Source organism: Amblyomma mixtum, chromosome 9, assembly GCF_055824585.1.
Source record: "Amblyomma mixtum isolate Tamu chromosome 9, ASM5582458v1, whole genome shotgun sequence".
In the NCBI taxonomy this organism is placed as follows: Eukaryota; Metazoa; Arthropoda; class Arachnida; order Ixodida; family Ixodidae; genus Amblyomma; species Amblyomma mixtum.
In genome coordinates, this window is record NC_143020.1 from 72,129,679 (window position 1) to 72,151,819 (window position 22,141).

Genomic DNA, 22,141 nt, shown 5'->3' on the forward strand with positions numbered 1-22,141 from the left:
CTTCAAACGCTACCGATTTCTACCGTCCGTAACTTTTCCCAATACAGCGCCCTGGAATTTATATCGAGGCTTTCCCTTAGCTGCTACAGCAGCTATGGGAAAGCCTCGATATAAACTCCAGAGCGCTGCATGCATACCTACTTCTCTTTCTCGGTCATGAAACTGACTGAAACTTCAGTATACTGGAGTTTCAGTTAATTTCATGACTTAGAGAGAGAAGTAGGCATGCATGCAACATCTGCCTCCATCATCTGCGATCGTTTTTGAATGGCATGCGGGAGATCGAAATATACTTTTAAAAACAACGAAAGAGGATTTATTAACAACTACACTAAGAAAGGAAACCCTGGCCGCAGAGGGTCGAAAACGATTGGCTCGCTTCTCCGAGTTCATTGAGTGTCTATCGCCGACCTTGCCGAAGGAATCGTCTCCTCCGCGCGCCCACCCTCACACAGAAATCAAACCGTCACACACCGATACCTCTTTCCTTCGGCAAGAACGGGGGGAGTATGGGCGCTTGCCACCTTTTCTCGGAACGAGCCGAGGGGTCCTACACTCGGAAACAATGGGAGGCTATTTGCGTTGTGCAGTGACCAAATGGTGGGAGGTAAAAGGGGGGGGGGGGGGGGCGTCAATGGCATGGAATCTTTCACATGAAATCTTAACGAAGCTTTCAGTCTGCGAGGCAACGATTCCGAAAAAAAACACTTGAAGGTGTCGGCAGGCGCAACTGGAGGGATTACTTGCTCCCAGGGCGCCACGCGCCCCGCCATGGGAAGACAGAGAGACGGCGGTTATCTAAGCGATTGTCGCCTTGGCGACGGGCGAAAAAGGCATGCGATAAGTAAGCCCTTTCAAGGGGCGTATGCTGCAGTACCTGCGGTTCGAAGTGCAGCGATCGTGCGTGCCAGAAGATGCCTCCTCAAAGCATGCAGTACACGTTGGTCGGATTTGCCGCGGAGCTAGACTGGAGGCCCCTGCACTTCCTCAGGCCCCTTCCACCGAACAGAGTTTGTGGAGCGTGTGGATTGGTGCGCCCGAAGACGGTACTGCTTCCATGCTCCCATACGCTGTGCGAGTCGTGCTACGGGCAGTGCGCTGAACAAGGCCTACACATATGTCCGCTGGACGGCTACGAGTGCCAAGACGAAGACGTCGACTGGAGAGAGTTCCGTGCAGAAGAGCTCCTGAGGAGAGAGGTGAGCGAGAATGTTTATTGAGCGGTATTATAGCGGTGTCATTATGCGAGAGTTTTATTAATGTCAAAGCATTCCCAGCCTATGTCCGCGGGGTCGTAGCACAAAAACGTGTCCGAAAAAAGTGTCCGAAAAGCGTGTCCGAAAAGCGTGTCCGCAAGACGTGTCCGCAAGACATGTCCGCAAGACGTGTCCGCAAGACGTGTCCGCAAGACATGTCCGCAAGACGTGTCCGCAAGATGTGTCCGCAAGATGTGTCCGCAAGACGTGTCAGCCAAACGTGTCCGCGGCAGTTGTGACGTTCTCAGAAGAGGTAGCATCAAACTAGTGGTTGTAATCGAAAGAGGATGATGTGAGCATGCTGCGCAAGAAAAGTTATGTCGATAGGATGATTAGTTAATTAAATAGAGCAAAAAACGTCGAAATAGTGTCGATGTCGATATAGTGAGTGGACGGAAAAACAGTCGTGGACGACAGTATAGTGCAAAAGTGGGCAAAAGAGTTAAAATAAAGTTTGAAATGAATTGAAATATATTTTATCAGTGAAAATTAATCGAAAATGTTAAGTTGGCATAGATTAATTAATTATTTATCACCAAAAACCATTCGACGGTTGAACAGGGTGGCCGGGTATATAATAAGTGGACGGAATAGCGACCACGGCGCCAAATTTGAAAAACTAAAACGGTTGATTGAGATAAAAGAAGCTATAATCAGAGTAAATAAATTACATGTAATTAAAGCTTACGCTAATTCAGTAGTTAAAGTAACAAACAAAAAGAACACTATAGAGGCAAAGAGAGGCGACTAGTGCCGAGGAGGCATCAGTGCTTTCACATTCCCCCAGTGCGCTTCCCCGCAGTGATCTCTAATTTTGCATGAGAGGGGCACACGGGCTGCCTAAGCAAAACGTCTGGCCATTTATGCGGGAGGTATATGACTGCCAATGAGTGCAGCCTTCGTTAAAAAACTTGGAAGACGCTTAACGTCCGTCTCAGGGCTGTCTTTAGGCTGATTGCAATGTTAGCGAGGTCTCAAGTTAAAAGTCGCCTAAAGAAGCCATGCCATTAATCTTCGTGCCAGATCTGTCGCCAATTAGAACACAGGCCATATTATGACCACAGCTTTTATTAATAAACCATAAATAAGAGCATTTTGAATAAACACAAGAAGCAGAATGAAGAGCTCAACAACTGGCCCTTTTGCTTGGTCTTGAAGTGATGATTGCAAATAAATAAACTATAGAAAGTTGAGTGCGGGTGCACATAGCTTATCTACAAGAGATAGTGTTCTTGAATTAATGTTTAGGGGAATCCTCCAAGTTCGCGTAAATTTTAATAAGCCAGCAACCACCCAAGCACAGCCAGCGGCTACATCAGCATCCACCCAAGTTTCTTGTCCTTTAGCAGTCCTTCTCTGAACGCATACGCTTTCCACTTTCGTGTTCTCCCTTGGCCGACGGCGGTAGCGGCACGCTGAAGGCACAAAATAGAAGCTATGTCATCTTGCGCTACAGAAGTGTTGTGCTTTTCGTGTTGTAGCGTTACGCAGCGTTGTGAAATTCATATTTCTGCACCCATGGCTGCACCTCCACGCGTAGTTTCGGGTGCCTCCATGCGCACGCATCTTGCGTCACGAGAGAAAAGCTTGGAAATAAAGGGTCATCCCGATGCTTGCTTGCTATTATACATGCAGTCACTAAAAATATGGGTATTAAATGCGCTAAATTTGGTAATTACCCATGATAGATCCTGTAGACAAATGTGAAATTTCGTTGTGAGACAAACAAGAATCTCGTTGGGGCCCGGAATTCCGCTAACCCCGAGTCTTCACCGAAGAACCGTTCTAATGCTATCGGGATTAAATGATCCCATTTTGTTTCTGGCTTCGCAAAAATTCTGCGCTATAAGTTCTCTTTGCCTTGATCCCGCACTATTAATCTCATGTCTAAAGTTGGAATGAGACAAAATTGACCAGCGATATCATAGCTTCAAACTGTACAGATTAGCTATTAGTTTTCTTGTACTGTCGCGATCGGAATACACGACCGAAAGCAAGGTAAAACTGCATTCTGCACAACCAAACGACAGAGGTTCGCTCTTTACTCCGTCGCAGACATCGCTGTTATCTCAGTCCTACCTCATGCGCGCCTTATCATTGCAGGTGATGTGCTGGAACGAAGGAGCAGGCTGCGAGTGTGTGGCTCCTGCTTCGCGGATCGCCCAACATTTCCAGCGCGATTGTGGACACCACACTGTTCGCTGTCCCAAGTGCTCTGCCACCGTTCCCTGTCGCAGTGTGATCCCGCACCTGAAAAACTGCTATTGCAACTCGGCAAAGCCTGCTACATCAGACGGCGAAGGACATTCAGATTCCTGCAACGCCGCTGCTTTTGAATGTTCTCCGAAGGAAACATCTGAAAAACAGGCGGGGGAAGTGAAGGAGTTTCTCGGGCAAATAGTTTCTCACATTAGTGCACACGGTGACAGGGTGAACGAGATCTCCCACGCGATAAACAACGCTACAGAAAATCAGCGACACGAAGCTAAGACAGAAGTTAGGAAACTCCTTGAGAGTTCCGCACAAATCATGTCTAAAATGGACGCATCTATCGAGGAACTGAAATCGGTTTTGGCCTTGAGGTCTGATACAACGAATCTTTCCGAAAGTGTATGCAGATTAGAGAAAACGCTGAAGGATGAAATCGGCAATGCCGCGAGCCAAACTCAAAAAAAGTTTTCAGAGAACGCTAATATTGAACTTAGCTTGGAGATACTGGAGCATGTCAGAAACATTGTGCGAAACACCGAACTAAGCAAGGCGCTCTGTGTGTTTATTGTAAAGGATGTAAAGTCGCTCCAGGAGAGGGCGTTGAAGGTAGGCTGGGCTCGGTATGAGAGCGATCTCGTCTGCCTGCGCGGCTACAACTTGTCGCCAGGAGTTTCTCTCCAGAAAGATGGTGAATCTGTGAAACTGTACATGCAGTTTATCCTGTATAAGGGCAACATGGACGACCTTGTGCAATGGCCATTTGACCACAAGATCAAGCTTTCTGTGATGCATCCCATAAAACGCAGCCCAGATCGCGTGATTGAGGCGGACCGATATAATCCTTCTCACACCGCTCTTCAAAAGCCAACAGTATGCCGTAACACTGCTGCGTGGACAAATGCGCAGTCGCTGAAAGTCGAAGAGCTCATCAAAGACGGCTACGTGGAAAATAATCAATTGCGTGTAATGTTCGAGATCCTGCCATGATCAGTCCCAGACTACAAGATTTTTTTTATAGTGGGGCGGAAGTCGGTTCTAGTAAGCACCAGCACTGGAATCGGCTTTCTTGTTGACAGTGCCCAAAAATTTCGCAGACTCTTTGGCGATCATTAGGTCAAATTTACCCCTGCTTATAAGGCCTCTATCACCGATCCGTGACTAAAAAAAAGAGTTGAGGTTCAATGTGGCTTGAGCCTACCTAGTTATACGAGCGAAAGTTATGTTATGCATGGTCCCCGCCATCTCAAATCAAATATCAAGGTCAAGGTCAGGTGCCCAATGGTCAATCATTGATCACGTGGTCACACGATCATAGCTTGGGCCATACGAATACGCAGTTAAGTTCAGGTTGACCTTGTGAAGCATCGACGGTCATTGTGTATGAGGTTACCATTGTCTCAAATGAAATGTCAAAATCAAGGTCAAGGTGAAGTGCATAGTCATTTGATCACATGGTCACACTACGATAGTAAAACAAGTTGCGGGGCTAGTTGCTGATTCATTTTATTCGCTTGAAATTTGAACGCTTCATTTTCAGACGAATAAACAGATAGACCTGACAGCACTGGCGCTGACTCCAGCTATGGAATCAGCGCCCGCCCTGTCATGTCTATCTGTGTATTCATCTCAAAATATAGCGCTGTTTAAATTTTAAGACAATAAAAAAACACTACCATAGCTTGGGCCATACCACCAAACAGTTGAGTTCGGTTCGACCTTGTGAGGCCCTGAAGGTCATTGTCTCATCCACATCAAAATATGAACTTGTGCCCCGAGGAATAGAGCTCTCGCTCTAAAGTGATTCAATGTGAAATGTTCGGAATTGTGAGCCGGTTCTTCCAGAATAAAAGTATTTGCATAGAAGCTTGTGTAGCTGTTTTTTTCTCTCTCTCTGTGAGATAACCGGCGGTTTTTTTTTTCTGCAACGCCTTCACCTGAGTTCAAGCAAAGCGAGTCGGCGGCTGCTCTTCTAACCATTGGAATGGAGCGCACATTACGAGCACATACCCTCAACGAAGGTTCAGTGGTAACGCGTTCTTCACACGGTGATCGGCCTTTCGTTTTACTCTATAGTCCGATACAACTCAAGAATGAAGCTTCATTCATCCTTCAAAAGACCCCACTTCAACCACTAACGATGACCTATTACCGTGGTGCCACTGCCGACCGCCTTGCACCTAAGAAGAGCGTTTAGAGCGTTTGGAGACACTGCTTGCTTCACTCACAATCTCTTCCTCCTCGCTAGTGATATCGTCGTTGTCTAGCCTGCCTTGGTGTTTGTCGACATCCACCCCTAGAACTGCGACACATGGACAGCAGTTGCAAAACGAGTGCTATTTGACTGGTCGAGCTCTGTCACTCGACAAGTGCCGGTGGGCGGAACCCTAGTAACCACCAAAGGTCCCCTGTACCTTGGCTGCGCTTTCGCGGATTTTCAGGTCGTTTCAGGTGCCCTAATCGTGAAAACAATGTCACCGACGTTGTAGAAGCTCGCAGGGTAGCCTTGGCGGTCGTACACTGCCTTAATTTTAAGACGAAAGCCTTTTATGGTCTCAAGCCGCCGCGGTGGCTAAGTGGTTATGGCGCTCGGCTGGTGACCCGAAAGACGCGGACTCGATCCCGGCCGCCGGCGGTCGAATTTCGATGGAGGCAAAATTATAGAGGCCCGTGTATTGTGCGATGTCTGTACACGTTAAATAACCTCGGGTAGTCGAAATTATTTGGAGCCCTTCATTACGGTGTCCCTCATAGCATGAACCACTTAAGGACATTAAGCCCCATAAAGCAAAGCAAACTTTTATAGCTCATGACTCGCCAGCGTGTCCGTCCGTGCGTCCGCGGCACCTGTCAATCATCAGTATGATATTAAGAATGGTTAATTGTTGCTTGAAAAGTCAGTAACTATAGTTAATGGTGTAGTAGTAGATGTATGAGCAGTAGTTAATAATAATTAGTTAATTAATTAGTAATTCTTATTTAATTGTTTTGTGATAATTGGTTAAATAGTCCATGACAATTAGTTAATGGTATCCAGTAAACGTGCAAATCCACTCAATGCGCTCACTGCAGATGCGCAGATGCTGTAAGAAGCCGTCGCCTCTGCACACCTCAGATCCTCAAAGTGCTCCCCTGAATTTTTTTTCTTCTATTCGGCAATAATGCTCTCTCGAACACGGGTTCGCAACTCTTCCGGGTCTTCCCTGTGGGCGTCGTCCGTGCTGACTATTCTTTTAAGGGCGATGGAGTGGCTTTCTGGCTGGTATCCATACAGCATTTCGAACGGAGTTTTTTCACAAATTCTCGTCAAAAGCTTTCCCCATTGGTTTTCAATGGCAGTCTTAACTGTTCGATGCGATCGATGGAAACACTTCAAAAGAAAGATTTTCCTAAATAGCAGAAGAATGGACTGTTGCCATCAAGATTTGCATAAAGTCTTTTAGAATTCTCCGGTTTTTAACGTTTTTGTTCGAGAATGTTGGACATGTTTGTTAAACATTGCTGCTAGTCACCTGAAACACCCCGTATAGCCTGCGGCACTATATCTTCAAATGTACGCGACAGATCATTTGGGCACGTGATATTTTTTCCCCGTACACCGTCTGCTAGTCTGGATGAGAGGCAGAAGATCCAGCCGCGGTTATCGCCGCGGCGACCGCCGCGAGAAAGATAGATAGCGCTTTACGGGGGAGGAAAAAGCAGTTCATAAATCAGTCTGCACAGCGAGCACAAGGTAGTAACGATGCCTCCCTCAAGTGGGCAGCAGTAAACGCTGGTCGGGTTCTCCCCAGAACTGGACTGGAGGCCCCTGATCTTCCTGAAGCCTATTCCAGCAAACCGGGTATGCAGCGCCTGCGGACTGGCCCATATGAGGTGACGGTGTGCGGGGTCCGTATCCCGTATGCAATTTTGGTATATTCGATAGGCTAGGAAGGGAGTGCTGCCTTGTTCGACGTTCCGACAGGCCCCTCGCGAGTCGGTAATTATGTATTTTGAATTGGAATGTGAGGCCGCAAGAGCAATCGCGACCTCTTCTGCTTGTGTTGCACTGCGGGCTCTGAAAGTGAGGCCGTTAACTGTGTTGCTGTTGTGAACTACCGCGGCCGTGTACCATCCCCCGTGGTGAGGGCCGGAGGCGTCCACGTAGTATACACCTGTTTTGTTGCCATAATATCGGGCTAGCGCTTCCGCTCGTGCCAGGCGCCGACCATTATGGTCTTCATGTGACATGTTTGCTGGAAGAGGCCGCACGTGGAGGGCACGTCTCCACAGTTCCGGGATGCGAAACCTGTCTTCCATTGGAGGGGTGTGTTGTATATGGAGTCGAGCAAGAAGGCGGCGACCCGACTCCGTTAGCGACAAACGCGTGTACTGGTTTGTAAGGTGCGCCTCCCGGAGCTCCCGGAAAGTATTCACCACCCCAAGGGCCATAAGCCGGCTGTTCGAAGTAGTGATGGGGAGGTCAAGGGCACGTTTAACAATTTTGCGAAGGATGACCCCAAGGGCATCCTCCTCTTGTTTCCGTAGGTGGAGATAAGGAGTCGAATAGAGAATTCGACTAGTTACGAAGGCGTTTGCCAGCCGCAAGGCATCCTTACTTCGTAACCCTCCGCGTTTGTTGGAAACCCGGCGGACCATGCGGCCCACCTGGTCCCCCACCTTACGGAGTTTGGCCAATGTAGTGTCTGGCCGCCTGTGTTTGTGGATGTAGAGTCCGAGTACCCGTATCTCATCACTTTCGCGTATGGGACCACTCTCGAGAGAAAGAGATATTTTAGTTGTGCACTTCTGTGAGGGGCGGAGGTGCACAAATTCCGATTTTTGAGGGGAACATTGAAGACCGCAGCGGCGGGCTCATCAGGGGTTGGCAGGAAACGAGGCAGCAGACGCAGCCGCCCGCGCGCTCTCTCACCGGGCTGTTTTCTCCTCCCCACCTGATCAGGAACCCGATTTTAATCCGGTTTATACGTTCAAAAATATCGCAACCTACTTTCAAGATAGCCATCGCCTTTACCCTAGCCCATGTAAAGGCCTCAAGAAGGCGGATGAGCGGCTTCTTCTCCGCCTCTTCACCAATACATTGCTGTGCCCGGCAGCACTAAAACATTTTGACCCCTCCTTTAGCGGCAACTGCCCGCACTGTGGTGCGGTGTCTTCGGACACCTATCACATGGTGTGGGCCTGCCCCTCCAACCCGGCCATTCCCCCTATCCCCAACCCAACCCGGGAGGACTGGGAGGCTACCCTGCTCGGCTGCCACGACTTACAGGCCCAACAAGCCTTAGTCGGGCGCGCCCGGGCAGCGGCTACCGCCACTGGGGTCCCAAACTAGGGACCTCCACCTAGTGTTTGTAAGGATCGGTCCCTTACGGGCCGATCCAAACACCTCCTGTTCTGAATAAATGTTTTCACCACCGCCACCACCTGCGGACTGGTTCGCAAGAGGACCGCTCTGCTGCCCTGCATGCACGTGCTGTGCGAGTCCTGCTACGAGCAGCGAGACGCGGATGGCGCGTCGCACGTGTGTCCGCTCGACGGCAACGGCTACGACAAGGGAGACGTCGATCTCAAAGACTTCCCTGATGAGCTACTGAGAATAGAGGTGGGTGAGAGCGAGTAAAGTAACTCAAAAGAATAAGCTCGGATTTCTCTCTTTTAGTGCAATTGCTTATTATAGTGTAGTAGCAGTGATATTATTAAACATATAATAAAAGGAAGGAAAAGATTTTTGCTAGCCCTGGCATCTTCCATCACTACGGGAAGCACCTGAGCTGGGGCAGCGGAAATAAGAGGATATCAGGCAGGGTGTATAAATGAAATGAAAGATGGTTTGGTTTGGTTTGTTGGGGTTTAACGTCCCAAACCAACTGAGGCTATGAGGGACGCCGTAGTGAAGGGCTCCGGAAATTTCGACCACCTGGGGTTCTTTAACGTGCACTGACATCGCACAGTACACGGGCCTCTAGAATTTCACCTCCATCGAAATTCGGCTGCCGCGGCCGAGATCGAACCCGCGTCTTTCGGGTAGCAGCCGAGTGCCGTAGCCACTGACCCACCGCGGCGGGCGAAATGAAAGAGATGAGGGGACAGTTTGAGAGAGAGGTACACTATATGACACTTATAGTGTACATTCTCCGCATTTCGCCGTAACGTGTTTGCCTGTTAGAAATTAAAAATTGGTTTTCAGAAAAGGTAGTGACGTCTCACATATCTCGGTGGACACCCGAACCACGCTGCGAAGAAATGGATAAAGGAGGGCGTGAAAGAAGAAAAAGGTGCCGTAGTGGAGGGCTCCGGAATAACTTCGACCACCTGGGGATCTTTAACAAGCACGGACATCGCACAGCACATGGGCGCATGCGTTTCGCCTCCATCGAAACGCGGCCGCCGCGGTCGGGTTCGAACAAAGCCGGATTTGTGGCAGGCTGGTTACCTGCCCACCGTGGCAGGTGGCTACTCAATTAAACTTGAAAGGCTGTTCGGGAAGAGCAACATGGATTATCGCAACCCAACCCAAGCAACCCAAGTCCCGTCGATGGCACATTGGCGCATCACTTAAGCGCTGCACCACTGCGCCAGGAATTATATGAGGATTCCCAGGGATCTATGAGTAGGGATAACGACCAGTTCTGCATATGTGGACATTAACCCTTTATCGCTATCCGAACAACTCCCATCCGTGCACACTGGATCTGGTCACCGGAGGCGAAATGAAAACCCAACTGCCAGCGCACCCAATTCTCATTTACCTTAGCTACGCAAATCGACCGTCATATTTTTTTGTTTATTATCGTTACTTCCGCCTAGGCCACAGGAAACAATCAAGCTTTTTCACATTTATTTTTGCGACCAAGGAAATACAGAACGACCTGAAAGCGTCCCGCAAGCAACAAGGTCGGCATACCAGCTTAAACTCTTAACTCCTAAGTACCTTGGCTTCTTTACGTGCTCTTCTAAAATCACAGGCTCCATATAGGTGCAGAAATCAACGCGTCGCTTTCTTCGCCGCTAGTTCAAAGCGTCGATCGTGTGAATAGAACAGCTGTTTGGATAATGAAAAGATGGTCGGTTATGGATCTAGACATCTTGATCTCCCGGATGACCTGTCCTAGTGCCACTCTCTCCAATCTGCTATTCTGTCTTCAGCACTCGATCAGGATATCGAGCGACTGCAGATGCTATCTGAGCCGCACTGCAAGGCCCTGAGGCTGAGCTCCTGGCCTTAGAAATTATGACAAAGGCTTCACTCATTTTGACTGTCCCAGAGACGCTATACTTAATGGTTGGACCTTAGTAAATGCGGAATTCTTTGGACTATGAGACGCTGTCACTGGGTTTAAAGAAGTCTAATAAGCTGTGAAGCAATGTGGCCTGGAAGTTCGAGGTATGATTCCATACATGCGTATATATTTTATCCGCTGTGCGGGTCAATTTTTTGCCGGTCCTGTGATGTAGTTTCCGTTGAAACTATTTTCCACGATTAAAAATCTCCGACACTATCGCTTTCGTATTGCACTTTCTAACATCCTCAAAATTTTCGAGTCTCTCCTTTTCCTTGCTTTCACCTGGTGTTCAGGCTATTAAATTTGACCGTCTTTTACTTCCAGATACGTCGGTGCAAACGCAATTTACTTTATATGCACTGATCTTGTTCCGTCCCATCTACCGCCTATATTGGAATGCACTTCCTGTTTTTAAATAAGAGACCTTTTTAGGGCGTAGCTCTTATACGCCCTTTCGAGGATCAAGCCGCGACGCCGTCGCCGTCGGTGTAACCAAGCGCGAGAGGAGCAAGGTGAGGGGAAAAGATCAAGCGCGCTCCTCTCGAGTCCGGTTGTGCCTAGTGGACGGAAGTACCGCCGATCGCTCATAGATGGCGCCGGAGTGGTGCACGCCGCGCGCAGTCCACGCATTACCTTTTCGCATCGCCCCACGCTCTGCTCCGTTGGCGGGCGGTGCTGCGAAATCTGCTGCGCGCGATACATTGTCCTTGTCGGCCCCGCCACTCACAACGTTGTCTTCCTACTATAAACGGCCTGGTTATGAACCATACATTGGTGAAGCAGGGCGACCATATGTCCGTTAATTTCTCCTAGCATAAAGCCACCTTCTTGACAATCAAAGACGTGGAGAAGAGTGTTACTTGAAGAAAGAGTATCCGTGGATAATAAAGAGTGCTTTGCAACTGTACATGCATAGACGTATCTCTCAAATTCTTTGCGTCAATATATCGCAAAATCAAAACACACACAGAGCTGGGCTCAAATTTCGCGTTAGGGACTATAGTAATCGTAATTAAAATTGTTGTTCCTTTTTTAAAATTTTGCGGTACCTTTTACTTTATCCCTACTCCCGTCCAAATCTTTTTCTAAGCTCTGAGGGTAAATTAAATAAGTTAATTTCCCAAAGGACTTCGCGTTCACTGTTTCCCAAGTACCGATGCGGCGAAAGCCACGGCGGAATGCCGACGTGTCGCCATATCAGGCTTAGTAAAACTTCACACAGCCGAGCGTTTTGTTCACCCCGTACAAGTGCACAAGCGAGCAGCACGTGCTATCGCACTTGTAATGCTTTCTTATCATGCCTATCTAAACATCACGCTATGAATTTTATCTGCAGCGCTTTCATAAGTATGTACTCCAGAATGTGCCAGCGTCGCCATTGCTATCAGCGGCAGGGCGTTATCTTTTTCCATGGACAATAGCGCACTTTATCCAACTTGTTGGCACGCGCATAGACCATAAGCGAAGAGCGAAGCTACCTTGATCGATCTGGTCTGTCAAGCCACAGTTTCTGTTCTATCCTTATATCTATAGCTTGCCGAAGGATTAGGTAAGTTATTTGCGATCTCGGTCATTGTTTAAAAAACTGATTTGTTTTGTGTTGCTATACATACCGGGAAGGCTTCGCAAAACACATTGAATATCGACCAGAAATGAAAAGCGCATATGTCACAAAAGATTTCTCAGCTTTTACCGTTTTATTTCTAAAACAACTTAAAGGCAAAACCTAAGGATCTGACAGTCCACATCCGCTCCTGATCGAGCGGCTTTGTCGAATTGCAGCGTGAATCAATGTGCCGAGAGGCGGTCTTCAGTAACTACCTCGGCATGCAAAGGCTTCTTTAATAGTGATAACTCTTCTCGCTTTTCAGGTCAAGTGCTGGAACCAAGGAAGTGGCTGCCAGTATTCCACGTCAGCTTCAGGAATCGTCCAGCATTATCTGCGAGAATGTGAACACCACTCTGTTTTATGTGCCAAGTGCTCGGCCAGTGTGCTCTGCAGAGACGTGTGCGCGCATCTCAGGTCAGCCTGTTGCGACACTTCGAAGCCTCTCTCATCCGAATGCGAAGCTCCTCCAAGTCAAGTCGAAGAGACAGCGTTTTTGGCTTCTTTCAAAACCGCCTTTGCAAAGCAGGCGGATGCAATCACAGCGTGTTTGAGGCCGATGGCTCTCGATATAAGCGCTCAAGGGGACAGGTTAAGCGAAATATCTCACAGCATGAACGCACTCAAACAGACACTGAGACAAGAACTAGCGGTTTCAACGAGAGAAATTCACGACAGCTTGACGAAAAGCGTACTTGAATTGGGAGCGTCCAACGACGGGCTCAAACAATGTTTTGCCACAAGCAGAGACACAATTAACACTTTCTCGACGACTATTGAACGTTTAGAAAAAACTCTGAATGATAAATTCAGTGGAACTAGAGACGACTTTTCACAGATTGCAGGTACCATAGAAGAGGTCAAACTACAAATGAATGAAAGCGTGCAAAAGACGTTGACCATTGTCCTCCGACAAAGGGAGCCACAAGTCTCGCAATGCAAGTTTGTTGTGAATGGATTGAAATCGCTTCAGCAGTCTGCGACGCAGAAAACCTGGGCTGTGTACGACAGCGAGCAGGTGTACATTCGAGGCTACTGCATATATCCGGGAGTGTACCTTCTAAAAGACGGTGATTCTGTGATACTACGGGGGAGATACACCCTGCACAAAGGCGACTTGGACGACTTTGTTTCTTGGCCGTTCGTGCATAAGATGAGGCTGAGCGTCATGGACCCGAAAGGATTCGCCGAGCGTGCGCTGGAAGTTAAACCAAGTCGGTGCAGCGAAGTTAATCAAAAGCCAACAATGTCGAGTAACCGAGCTGGTTATTGTTACAACCCGTCTTTGAACCTCAAAAATCTCATCAAAGATGGGTTTGTAGAAAATGACCAGCTTCATATTAGGTGGGAGCTGCTGCCTTGAATCGTACTTCAGCACGGACTGTGGAAGCCACTAGGGACTTCACGCCTCTGATCACTCACACTCGACGGAAGATTTTTTTTCATTGCTTGGGTGGTGGAAGGAAGTGATTGAGAACTGACGAATGCCCCGAGACATATGTAACTAACTGTCGTTTATTAAAAATTGCAGCAGTTCAACTCTGCCTTCCCGAGTGCTTATGTAGCGAAAGCTACACAAGCGTGATTAAAGACGGTTTATCTTTGGTACATCTTTTATAGTTTCTTAACCCCCCCCCCTCCACTTCACAGTCGCTTATTCGGCTTCATTGATTGGCTTGGTGGAGACAGACTTATCGATGGTCAGGCCCATGCCAAAGACTACTGACAAGAGACAACTGAATTTGTACAGTCTCTTTGTTTCCTTTTAATTGCTTTTAAACTCTACTAGAACTTACAAAACAAATGCTTCGATTACTTAATTCAATGCTTCATTTATTTCGATTAATTTAAGGCGCCTCGTTGTCTGCGCATACGTTTCGCAAACTAAACATCTAGTAATTCATCCCGAAGACTGAAACCACCCTGAGTGTGGCTCTCGCACCCGTATATTTATATCTAATCTTTTTTATTATACTTTTCACACTGTGTAGACATAATTGCCACAAATTAGACAACAAAGCACCAAGCTACAGCGAAAAGCAGGGCCTTCACCTTATTTAATATCGACGTAACAATGTACAAATAACTCATTTTCATTAGAAGCGAGACATTTCTCTACTTTTGTTCTGCTTTGTAAGCTGCTGGCAACAATGAGTTACATAGCTCGCGGCTCACAAAGCAAATTATTGTATTCCAAGATTATTCATTTTGACCAGGTTCGTCGGAAAATAGAACGTGTTCAAACAAACGGAGCATTCCATCACCATTCATCGACACGAAACGCACCAAGCTTGTTGCGCAGACGAATGCCACTCTGCTGAACTAACAGAGGAAATTGTTTCCGAATAGACGCACCCATAATAGAAACTTTGTTGGAGAGAAAAGAAGAGCTTCCCGAGCGAGTTTTTCTCAATTTCATTGGATTTGCAACCGAAGCTTGTCACGACATGGAGTTTCTCACTAATACCTAGAGGGAAAGATGGCGACGCTGCACTTCAGCCACCATGGACGCTCAAAGCATCATGGGCCGGTGAGCTACTTGGTGCCGGACAGTCGTATTTTTTCGGGAACAGAGTGGCGTTACTGAGATGTTCCAATCCGAAAACGCTGTTCTCCGTGTGTGTGTTCATACGTGCTGTTTCAGAGAAGAGCCGTCAAAAGAAGCGCCCCGCGCGCAGACGAATTTGGCGCGAACGTAGTGCGCAAAACCCAGAGTTGCGACAACGCAACAGCACACGACGCCAATATAAGGTTTCTCTTTTCCGAAATGCCATTAAAAAACCTCCTAAAGTGTTTAAGCAACATTTTTTTACATATTTATTTTCAAAAGTGCGCCTGTTAAGCACGAAATATTAGTTTCTGCGGTGTGCAATACTTGGCCAATTGAAAAGCAAGCCACCTCTTATTTTAGGCAAACTTTCGGATCTACGCTCTTTTATGCTCATTTGTTGCAATTTATAGACGGGGTGTTGAACGTTAGGTCATTCTTTATTATCAAACAGCGTCTACTTTTGCATTATTTTTGGCCAAAAGTTTTGGTTCTGCAGCCGATAGCTCACCGCCCCATGATGCTTTGAGCGCCCATGGTGGCTAGTCTTAAGGAAGCTCCATGCAAACTGCCAGAGACGAGGTGCCAGCCTTCCCTCTAGGTAATAATAAGAAACTATATTCGCCGCACAGGAATGACGTCAGGTAGGGCAAAGGTTCTATGCTCATATCAGATCTTTCAAAAATTGCGAGGACACTTTGGCAACTATAGTGTTGAGACGCGAAAGCCGAGGACACTATGCCGTGACGACTTACGGTGGATGTGACGTCACACCGTTACCGTGGCTATATCGATCCCCAGAGTATACATCTTTCGGGGATCATAAGTGTTAATTACGCTTAATTACACATTTTTCCATCTAATTTGACACAAATTCGACGTTTTTCCGACCATTCAGTGACAAGTTTAACTATACCGTGACGACTTACGGTGTATGTGACGTCACACCGTTCCCGTGGCTATATCGACATCTGCGTTATTACGACACAATTTCGACATTTTTTCCTATAATTAATTAACTCATTAATCTACAGTCATCAATCTTAGCTTCTAGGTTCAATTTTTCTTATTCTATCTGAACCAACCATTGGTTTCCTTCTATCTTTTTAGTTTCAGAGTTAAACGCGTGTGACGCGCTTTGTTAACCGACAGACGACAGTATGAGCCATTAAAGGCTTTCGCCTTAAAACAGGGCATGCCCCTAAGCGAGCTCGTGAGCGTGCAGCGAATGAAGAGAGCCCGGAAGAAGTTTGCTGCGACGATTTCCAACGTTCGACGTCATAAAGGTCGGTTAGAAATTCGCCAATTTTTTTTTCGTCCCGCCCGATACAGAGCCTACAGAAACCAACAGGGGGGGGGGGGGTCTCGAGCCTCCCAACCCTCCTCTCCCCCCCCCCCCACTTCCTCACACTTGGCGCCTATGGACACAGGTTACTCTTCTCGCGCAACCTCTCACGACCACCATTCATTTAACACCCACGTGCCACAATGGTCAGCTTGTTCAAAATCTGGTGGGCCGGTTGTGACGACGCCACAAGGTCACGTGACTTATGTGGGCATTAGGGTTCCGGAGTGGCCGGTCACTCCGGCCAACAATGCTGCAAACGGTCGCCAACGCCTACGGCGGAGTTTTTTTTTTTTCCCCGACACGGTGGGACTGACGCTCTGGCGTTAAAAGCAAAGAGCGACAAGACGCAGCTGAACTGATTATTGGCTCCTAGGCCGTGCGCTCAGCCATGCGACTGCCGATAGGAAGCAGATATCTCCCCGAATGCCGCCTTGACGACCGGCGATGGAGGAGATTAGAGCGTGCATTGACGGGCGCCTGTCGTCCTTCATAGTGAATGCGAGCGGGCGTTGGCGTTGAACGACGCTTCCCCAAACCATGGAGTACAAGCTTGTTGGATTTTGCGTCGAGCTGGACGGGCGGCCCCTGCATTTCCTCAAGCCTCTTCCACCGAACAGAGTTTGCAGTGCTTGCGGACTGGTGCGCCCCAGGACGGCCTTGCTTGCATGCGGACACACAATGTGCGGACCCTGCTACGAGCAGTGCGCTGAAGGAGATTCGCACGTCTGTCCGCTGGACGGCTACGAGTGCCAGGACGATGACGTCGACTGGAGGGAGTTCCGTGCAGAAGAGCTCTTGAGGAGAGAGGTGAGCGAGTACGGAATGTATACTAGAAGTAGTTCCTTGCAGCACAACCAAAGCTGCGATGAGTGCACAGGCGACGTTCCGACGGAGCAAAATGTAGTGTCACTATAAAATAGGCATCTATATGAGATATGAGATACTGTGGGCGAGGGGCGTCTCTATATGAGACGCCCCTCGGAAGTTTAAAGTTGCCGTGACTTAACGCGTGCAGTGAATGAGAAACTTGAGAAACTGCAGCGAATGAAAAAGGCAGGGCGCAAGGTACGCTAAGGGCACATAAGGCGACGATATTTCAATGTTAAATTTAAATAAAAATGCCCCATCCCTGCGTTCTGCACTCGTCACCGCTTCTTTTGCTGCTGCCTTTGCCAATGACGCTGCGAAAAACACTTCTGCTTATTTAAAGCAAGGAGGGAGCGAGAAAACAGCTTATTGTACAGATTTGGTATACCACTAAATTGGTAGCGGGTCGCCCGCACGAGGACCAGCTGTTCTTGCAGGTGGTCCCAGGATAGCCAAGCACTCCACCAAGTAAGGGGTGGGAAAGGATATTTTAGAGATTACATAGCTAGCGCTCCCTCAATTTTTTTTTTTTTTTAAGCAAGCCAGATACGGCTGAGTCAACGATCTAGGCCCTCAATTGTCGATCCCGACTCTCCCTCGTCGACTAGCCTTCGCACCTGCTTCTTCTCGGCACGGGAGGATATTACCGTCTTAGTAGCGCCCTACGACGAAACGCCGACGAACTTAAAGAACCACAACCAATTGCATTCAGATTTAAGTGCCGCTGATCCTAGGCTAGCTCTTGAGTCGCTCCATAAGACTAGCGCAGCGTCGCGACAACTTACGAAATTGAGGCGCCAAAAAGGCTTCTAATGTGAAGCTAGAGATGCAGCTGCCATTGGAAAAATAGTTGAGCGCTGGTATGGCTCAAGTGCATTAAGAGGCAGACGCAAAGGTTGGTGTAGTATTTTTGGCAGTTAAGACATAAAGGCGTGACCCTATGGCTGTAAAGGTACGCACTAGCCAGTGTACAAAGGATGTTAAGCTGAATTTTGCGTTGAAGACTACGATATGAGATGAAGAGCATAGACTAGTCGATGGTAGCATTTATTTTCTCGCAGTTTGTTGTACTGGATGGAGATTTGCTTCTGATATTGAAGGGCCTCCATCCCGGACGAGTGGATCACATGTGCTCAGCGTAATGTTTACAAGACGACCTCATCGTTCTGCTAGTTACCTGCAATCACGGCATCGTCGTATTTCGATCAAGGTGAACTTTAAAAAAAATGAGCCGACGTTGAGGCAGCGACCGAATATCGAGTGTTAACACACCTAACATAGGTCGCCGGTTCGAGTCCCTGCCGCGAGCTAGACTCTAATTTAACTAGCAAGTTTATGCTGCAAGCAACGCGAAGCACGTTTTTCGGCATAGCGTTGTCAGTGGTGCAGTACATCGGAGTTCGGTTAGCAGGCTGGTTACCGAATATTTAACTATTGCCTATTACTTTATAACTATTACATAGGCTTCTTAATTATTGATAGCCGTGAAGGCCAACCGTAAGTAATGTCCATATCAGTTTCTAAATTTAGAAAATACTGTTAGGCTAAACGCTGTGCCACAACATAATTTAGCTATTTCGACGAGTTGCATGCACTGGAGAGGTTGCTTCGCGTGCAAGCTTCTCAAAACCGCATGTATTTTGGCGCGATGTAGGCAAAGTTTGTTCGGCCATATCGTAGATGGTAACCACAGTTTCAAAATTCTGAAAACTGGGCCCTAATTATGGCAAGCTACACGTCTTATACAGTAATAGTTTAAGAGTTAACTATTAAGTATTAGTTAACAAGCCTGCTAGTTAGTACATCTAAGCCGCATTCCGATTTACTACACTGCTGACAGTGCTATGGCGAAAAGCGCTCTTATAATTCAAAAAGCCAATATTTAGAACTTCTGCAATACATAAGGTGGAACACCCTGTATATGATGGCTTCTAAATGTAACGGGCTGCTTTATCTTTTCAGGTCAAGTGCTGGAACCAAGGGACAGGCTGCGAGTATGTTGGTCCTGCTACGCGAATCGCCCAACATTTCCAGCGCGATTGTGGACACCACCCCGCTCGTTGTCCCAAGTGCTCTGCCACCGTTCCCTGTCGCAGTGTGATCCCGCACCTGAAATACGGCTTTTGCAACCCGGTAACTGGCCCCGCATCCGACGGCGAAGGGCAGTTAGAACGCAGGGATGCCGCATGTTTTGACTGTTCTGTGAAGAACACATTTGAAAAAGAGGTATTAGAAGTCAAGGCATGTCTCGGGCAAATAATTTCTCACATTAGCGCACACGGGGACAGGCTGAACGAGATTTCCCACGTGATAAATAGCTTCAAAGAAACTCAACAAAATGAAGCTACGGCTGAAGTTGCGGAACGCGATGACAGGTGCGCCCGAATCTTGTCTAAAGTGAGCGCATCTAACGAAGAGCTAAAAGGGGCCTTGATCGGAAAGCTTGATGCACTTAGTCTTTCTGAAAGCATAAAAATAGAGAAAATTGTGAAGGATGAAGTGGGCAATGCAGCGAAGAAGACTGTAGAAAAGTTGTCAGTGTGTGCAAGCGCCATCGAAGCAGTAAAAGCAGCAGTACAAGAAAACATTGAGTTTATTCAGCAGGTACAGGGCGACATGAAAAGCATTCCACGAAACACTGAAATAGGCAAGGCGCTGTGCGTGTTTTCTGTAAAAGGTGTCAAGTCACTCCAGCAGACGGCGATCAAGAACGGCTGGGCTTGGTATGACGGTGGGCTAGTTTACCTGCGCGGCTACCACTTGTCTCCTGGCGTTTCCTTCACAAAAGATGGCGAATGCCTAAAACTGTATGTGCGGCTACGTCTGTATAAAGGTGCCATGAACGACGTCCTGCAGTGGCCATTCCAGCACAGGATCAAGCTTGGCGTGATGCATCCAAAAGGAGGGAAAGACCGCGTGCTTCAGGTCAGCGGTGACAGTTCAAGTGTGTACCTTCAAAGGCCAACAGTTTGCAGTAACGGTGGTGCCGCCTATACAAAGGGCTCAATCAGCGTCGAAGATCTTATCACAGACGGCTACGTGGAAAATGATGAGATGCGTGTAATGTTCGAGCTCCTTCCGTAATTGGCACAGGGAAGGAAATATTTTTAGGGACTGAAGCTCTTCGAAATAATTTCTAATAAGCAGTAGCCGTCAATGCAGTTAACACTGCTAAAATTTTTATGAGGCTTTTTGGCAATTATTCACCTCTAACTCCCCGTTTGTGGAAGTTTTGTATCGCTAACTGTTTAATACAATGCTTGGATTTTCATATTTTCAGCAATTTGGATGACAACGAACGCAATGTCCCAAATAAAAGTTTGTGCTTAGTCATTGTTTTTTCCTTTTTTTTTTGCTCCTAAGATCACCGCTGCCGGATGCTCTTCTAACAATCTGAATGTAGACTGCGCAAGCAAACAAGGAGAGCGCACAGCGGATCGCAAACAGCGCAGTTGCTATGCCGAAGCAGCACTCGTACAAGAAATTTTATGAAAAACTTACTTCATCCTAAATGCGTCCACTATGGGAACAATAACTTTCCCACTTAATGCCAGTTAGCCCTCTCCTGCGCAAGCTATAATAATAAGCTTGTTTGTTGCCATCGAAGAGAATTTGATGGAGGACGTGCGAAAAAAAGCGGCAATACTCTTGACAAAGTACTCACCCCCTGTCAGACGGCAGTGGCAGGGAACGAGAAACGAATTTCATGATTATATTAAGAAGATTTTTTAATATAAATCACGCTTAATATAAATCAATACAATCAAGAAAATAAATATAATAGTACGGGCAGTCGAGGAAACTACAACAAATTACAAGCAATGAAAAACGCAATAGGCAGCTATGCATCAACCAGCAGGTGATAGTGTAAGGCCCTTCGTAAAACGGCAGTTGCAGTATTAATAATAACTGAAATGAAATATAAAAAAAAAGCGGCAATCCGCTTTACGAAGTTCTCACACTCTGTCAGACGGCAGTGGCAGGGGACGAGAAACGAATGTCATGACTCTATTGAGGAAATTTTTTGGTATAAATCAAGCTTAATATACAACAATAAAGTCAAGAAAATAAACGTAATAGTGCGGGCAGTCGAGCAAACTACAACAAATTATAAGCAATGAAAAACACAATAGGCAGCTGAGCATCAACCAACAGGTAAGAGTGGAAGGCACTTCGTACAACAGCAGTTGCTGTATTTGTAATAACTCAAATGAACAATAATACTTCGCAGAGAGGAGATACAGTCTAGCCCGGTTATAACGAAGTCGGCGGGAATCGGAAATCACTTCGCTATATCCGCTATTTCGTTATATACGGACTACGAAAAAAAAATGCTAACATCGGCATACCTATTTATTGCCGCTGAAAGAAGTCGTCCAGCGTCCCCTACAACGCGTACAACATCCATACAACAGCATACAACGATCCGCGATAACGATAAAAATGAGCCACGCTTCCAACATGCACAATGCTGCCGCGCTTTCTCCCTGCCTTGCGCACCGCGGCACCGACATAAAACAAAGCGCGCGCTGCCACACCTCCTGCAGACTGCAGTCCAGCCGTGGCGCCGACTGCCTGGGAGAAATAGATAACCGCGATTGGCCAAGACAGCCGCTCTCTGCGACGTCATCGAAAAAAAAAATCGTCTCTGTTCTTTTTACATTTTTCCCCTGCGCGGCGTGCTCTACCGCTCTACGCCGTGACGCCGTTCAAGGACGGCGCAACACGAGGCCGGCGTGCCATGCGATGCAGTGAAGCAACCTTTCGCTCCGCAGGAGAGCAGACGACGCCACGAAAGGACGCCGTCAGCCGATTTTGCTCTTATTTTCGCGGAAAAAATCGCCTCAAGGACGCAAAAATGTGTTGATTGGAAGATTGTTTTTCGGTTGGTACTAAATCTCTTCGTTATATCCGCTGACACGCACTTATTTACTTCGTTAAAACCGGACCCAAAATGTATTGAAAATGCAAAAATAGGAATGGGAAATTGAAATCCCTTCGTTATAACCGCTATTTCGCTATAAG

At 47.4% G+C, this 22,141-nt stretch overlaps 3 protein-coding genes across 3 annotated transcripts in view; all 3 read left to right on the top strand.

The window, feature by feature from the left end:
• Positions 1–13,716, top strand: part of LOC149329662 (TNF receptor-associated factor 6-like) — a 30,566-nt gene extending 16,850 nt beyond the window's left edge. Inside the window, exon 2 of the mRNA XM_089559281.1 lies at positions 12,619–13,716. Coding sequence (XP_089415407.1) covers positions 12,619–13,716 — 1,098 coding nt within the window. The remainder of the gene's footprint in view (positions 1–12,618) is intronic.
• LOC149329664 (TNF receptor-associated factor 6-like) lies at positions 830–5,330 on the top strand. Its single transcript, XM_089560388.1, has 2 exons — positions 830–1,199; positions 3,360–5,330. Exons 1-2 carry the CDS (start codon positions 915–917, stop codon positions 4,452–4,454), a joined length of 1,380 nt encoding a protein of 459 aa, XP_089416514.1. The 5' UTR covers positions 830–914; the 3' UTR covers positions 4,455–5,330.
• Positions 13,717–16,716: 3,000 nt separating the features above from the next.
• Positions 16,717–20,449, top strand: LOC149329665 (uncharacterized). The gene is made up of 2 exons (XM_089559572.1): positions 16,717–17,056; positions 19,079–20,449. The coding sequence occupies exons 1-2, from the start codon at positions 16,787–16,789 to the stop codon at positions 20,198–20,200; spliced, it is 1,392 nt and encodes a 463-aa protein (XP_089415698.1). The 5' UTR covers positions 16,717–16,786; the 3' UTR covers positions 20,201–20,449.
• The last annotated feature ends 1,692 nt before the right edge of the window (positions 20,450–22,141 follow it).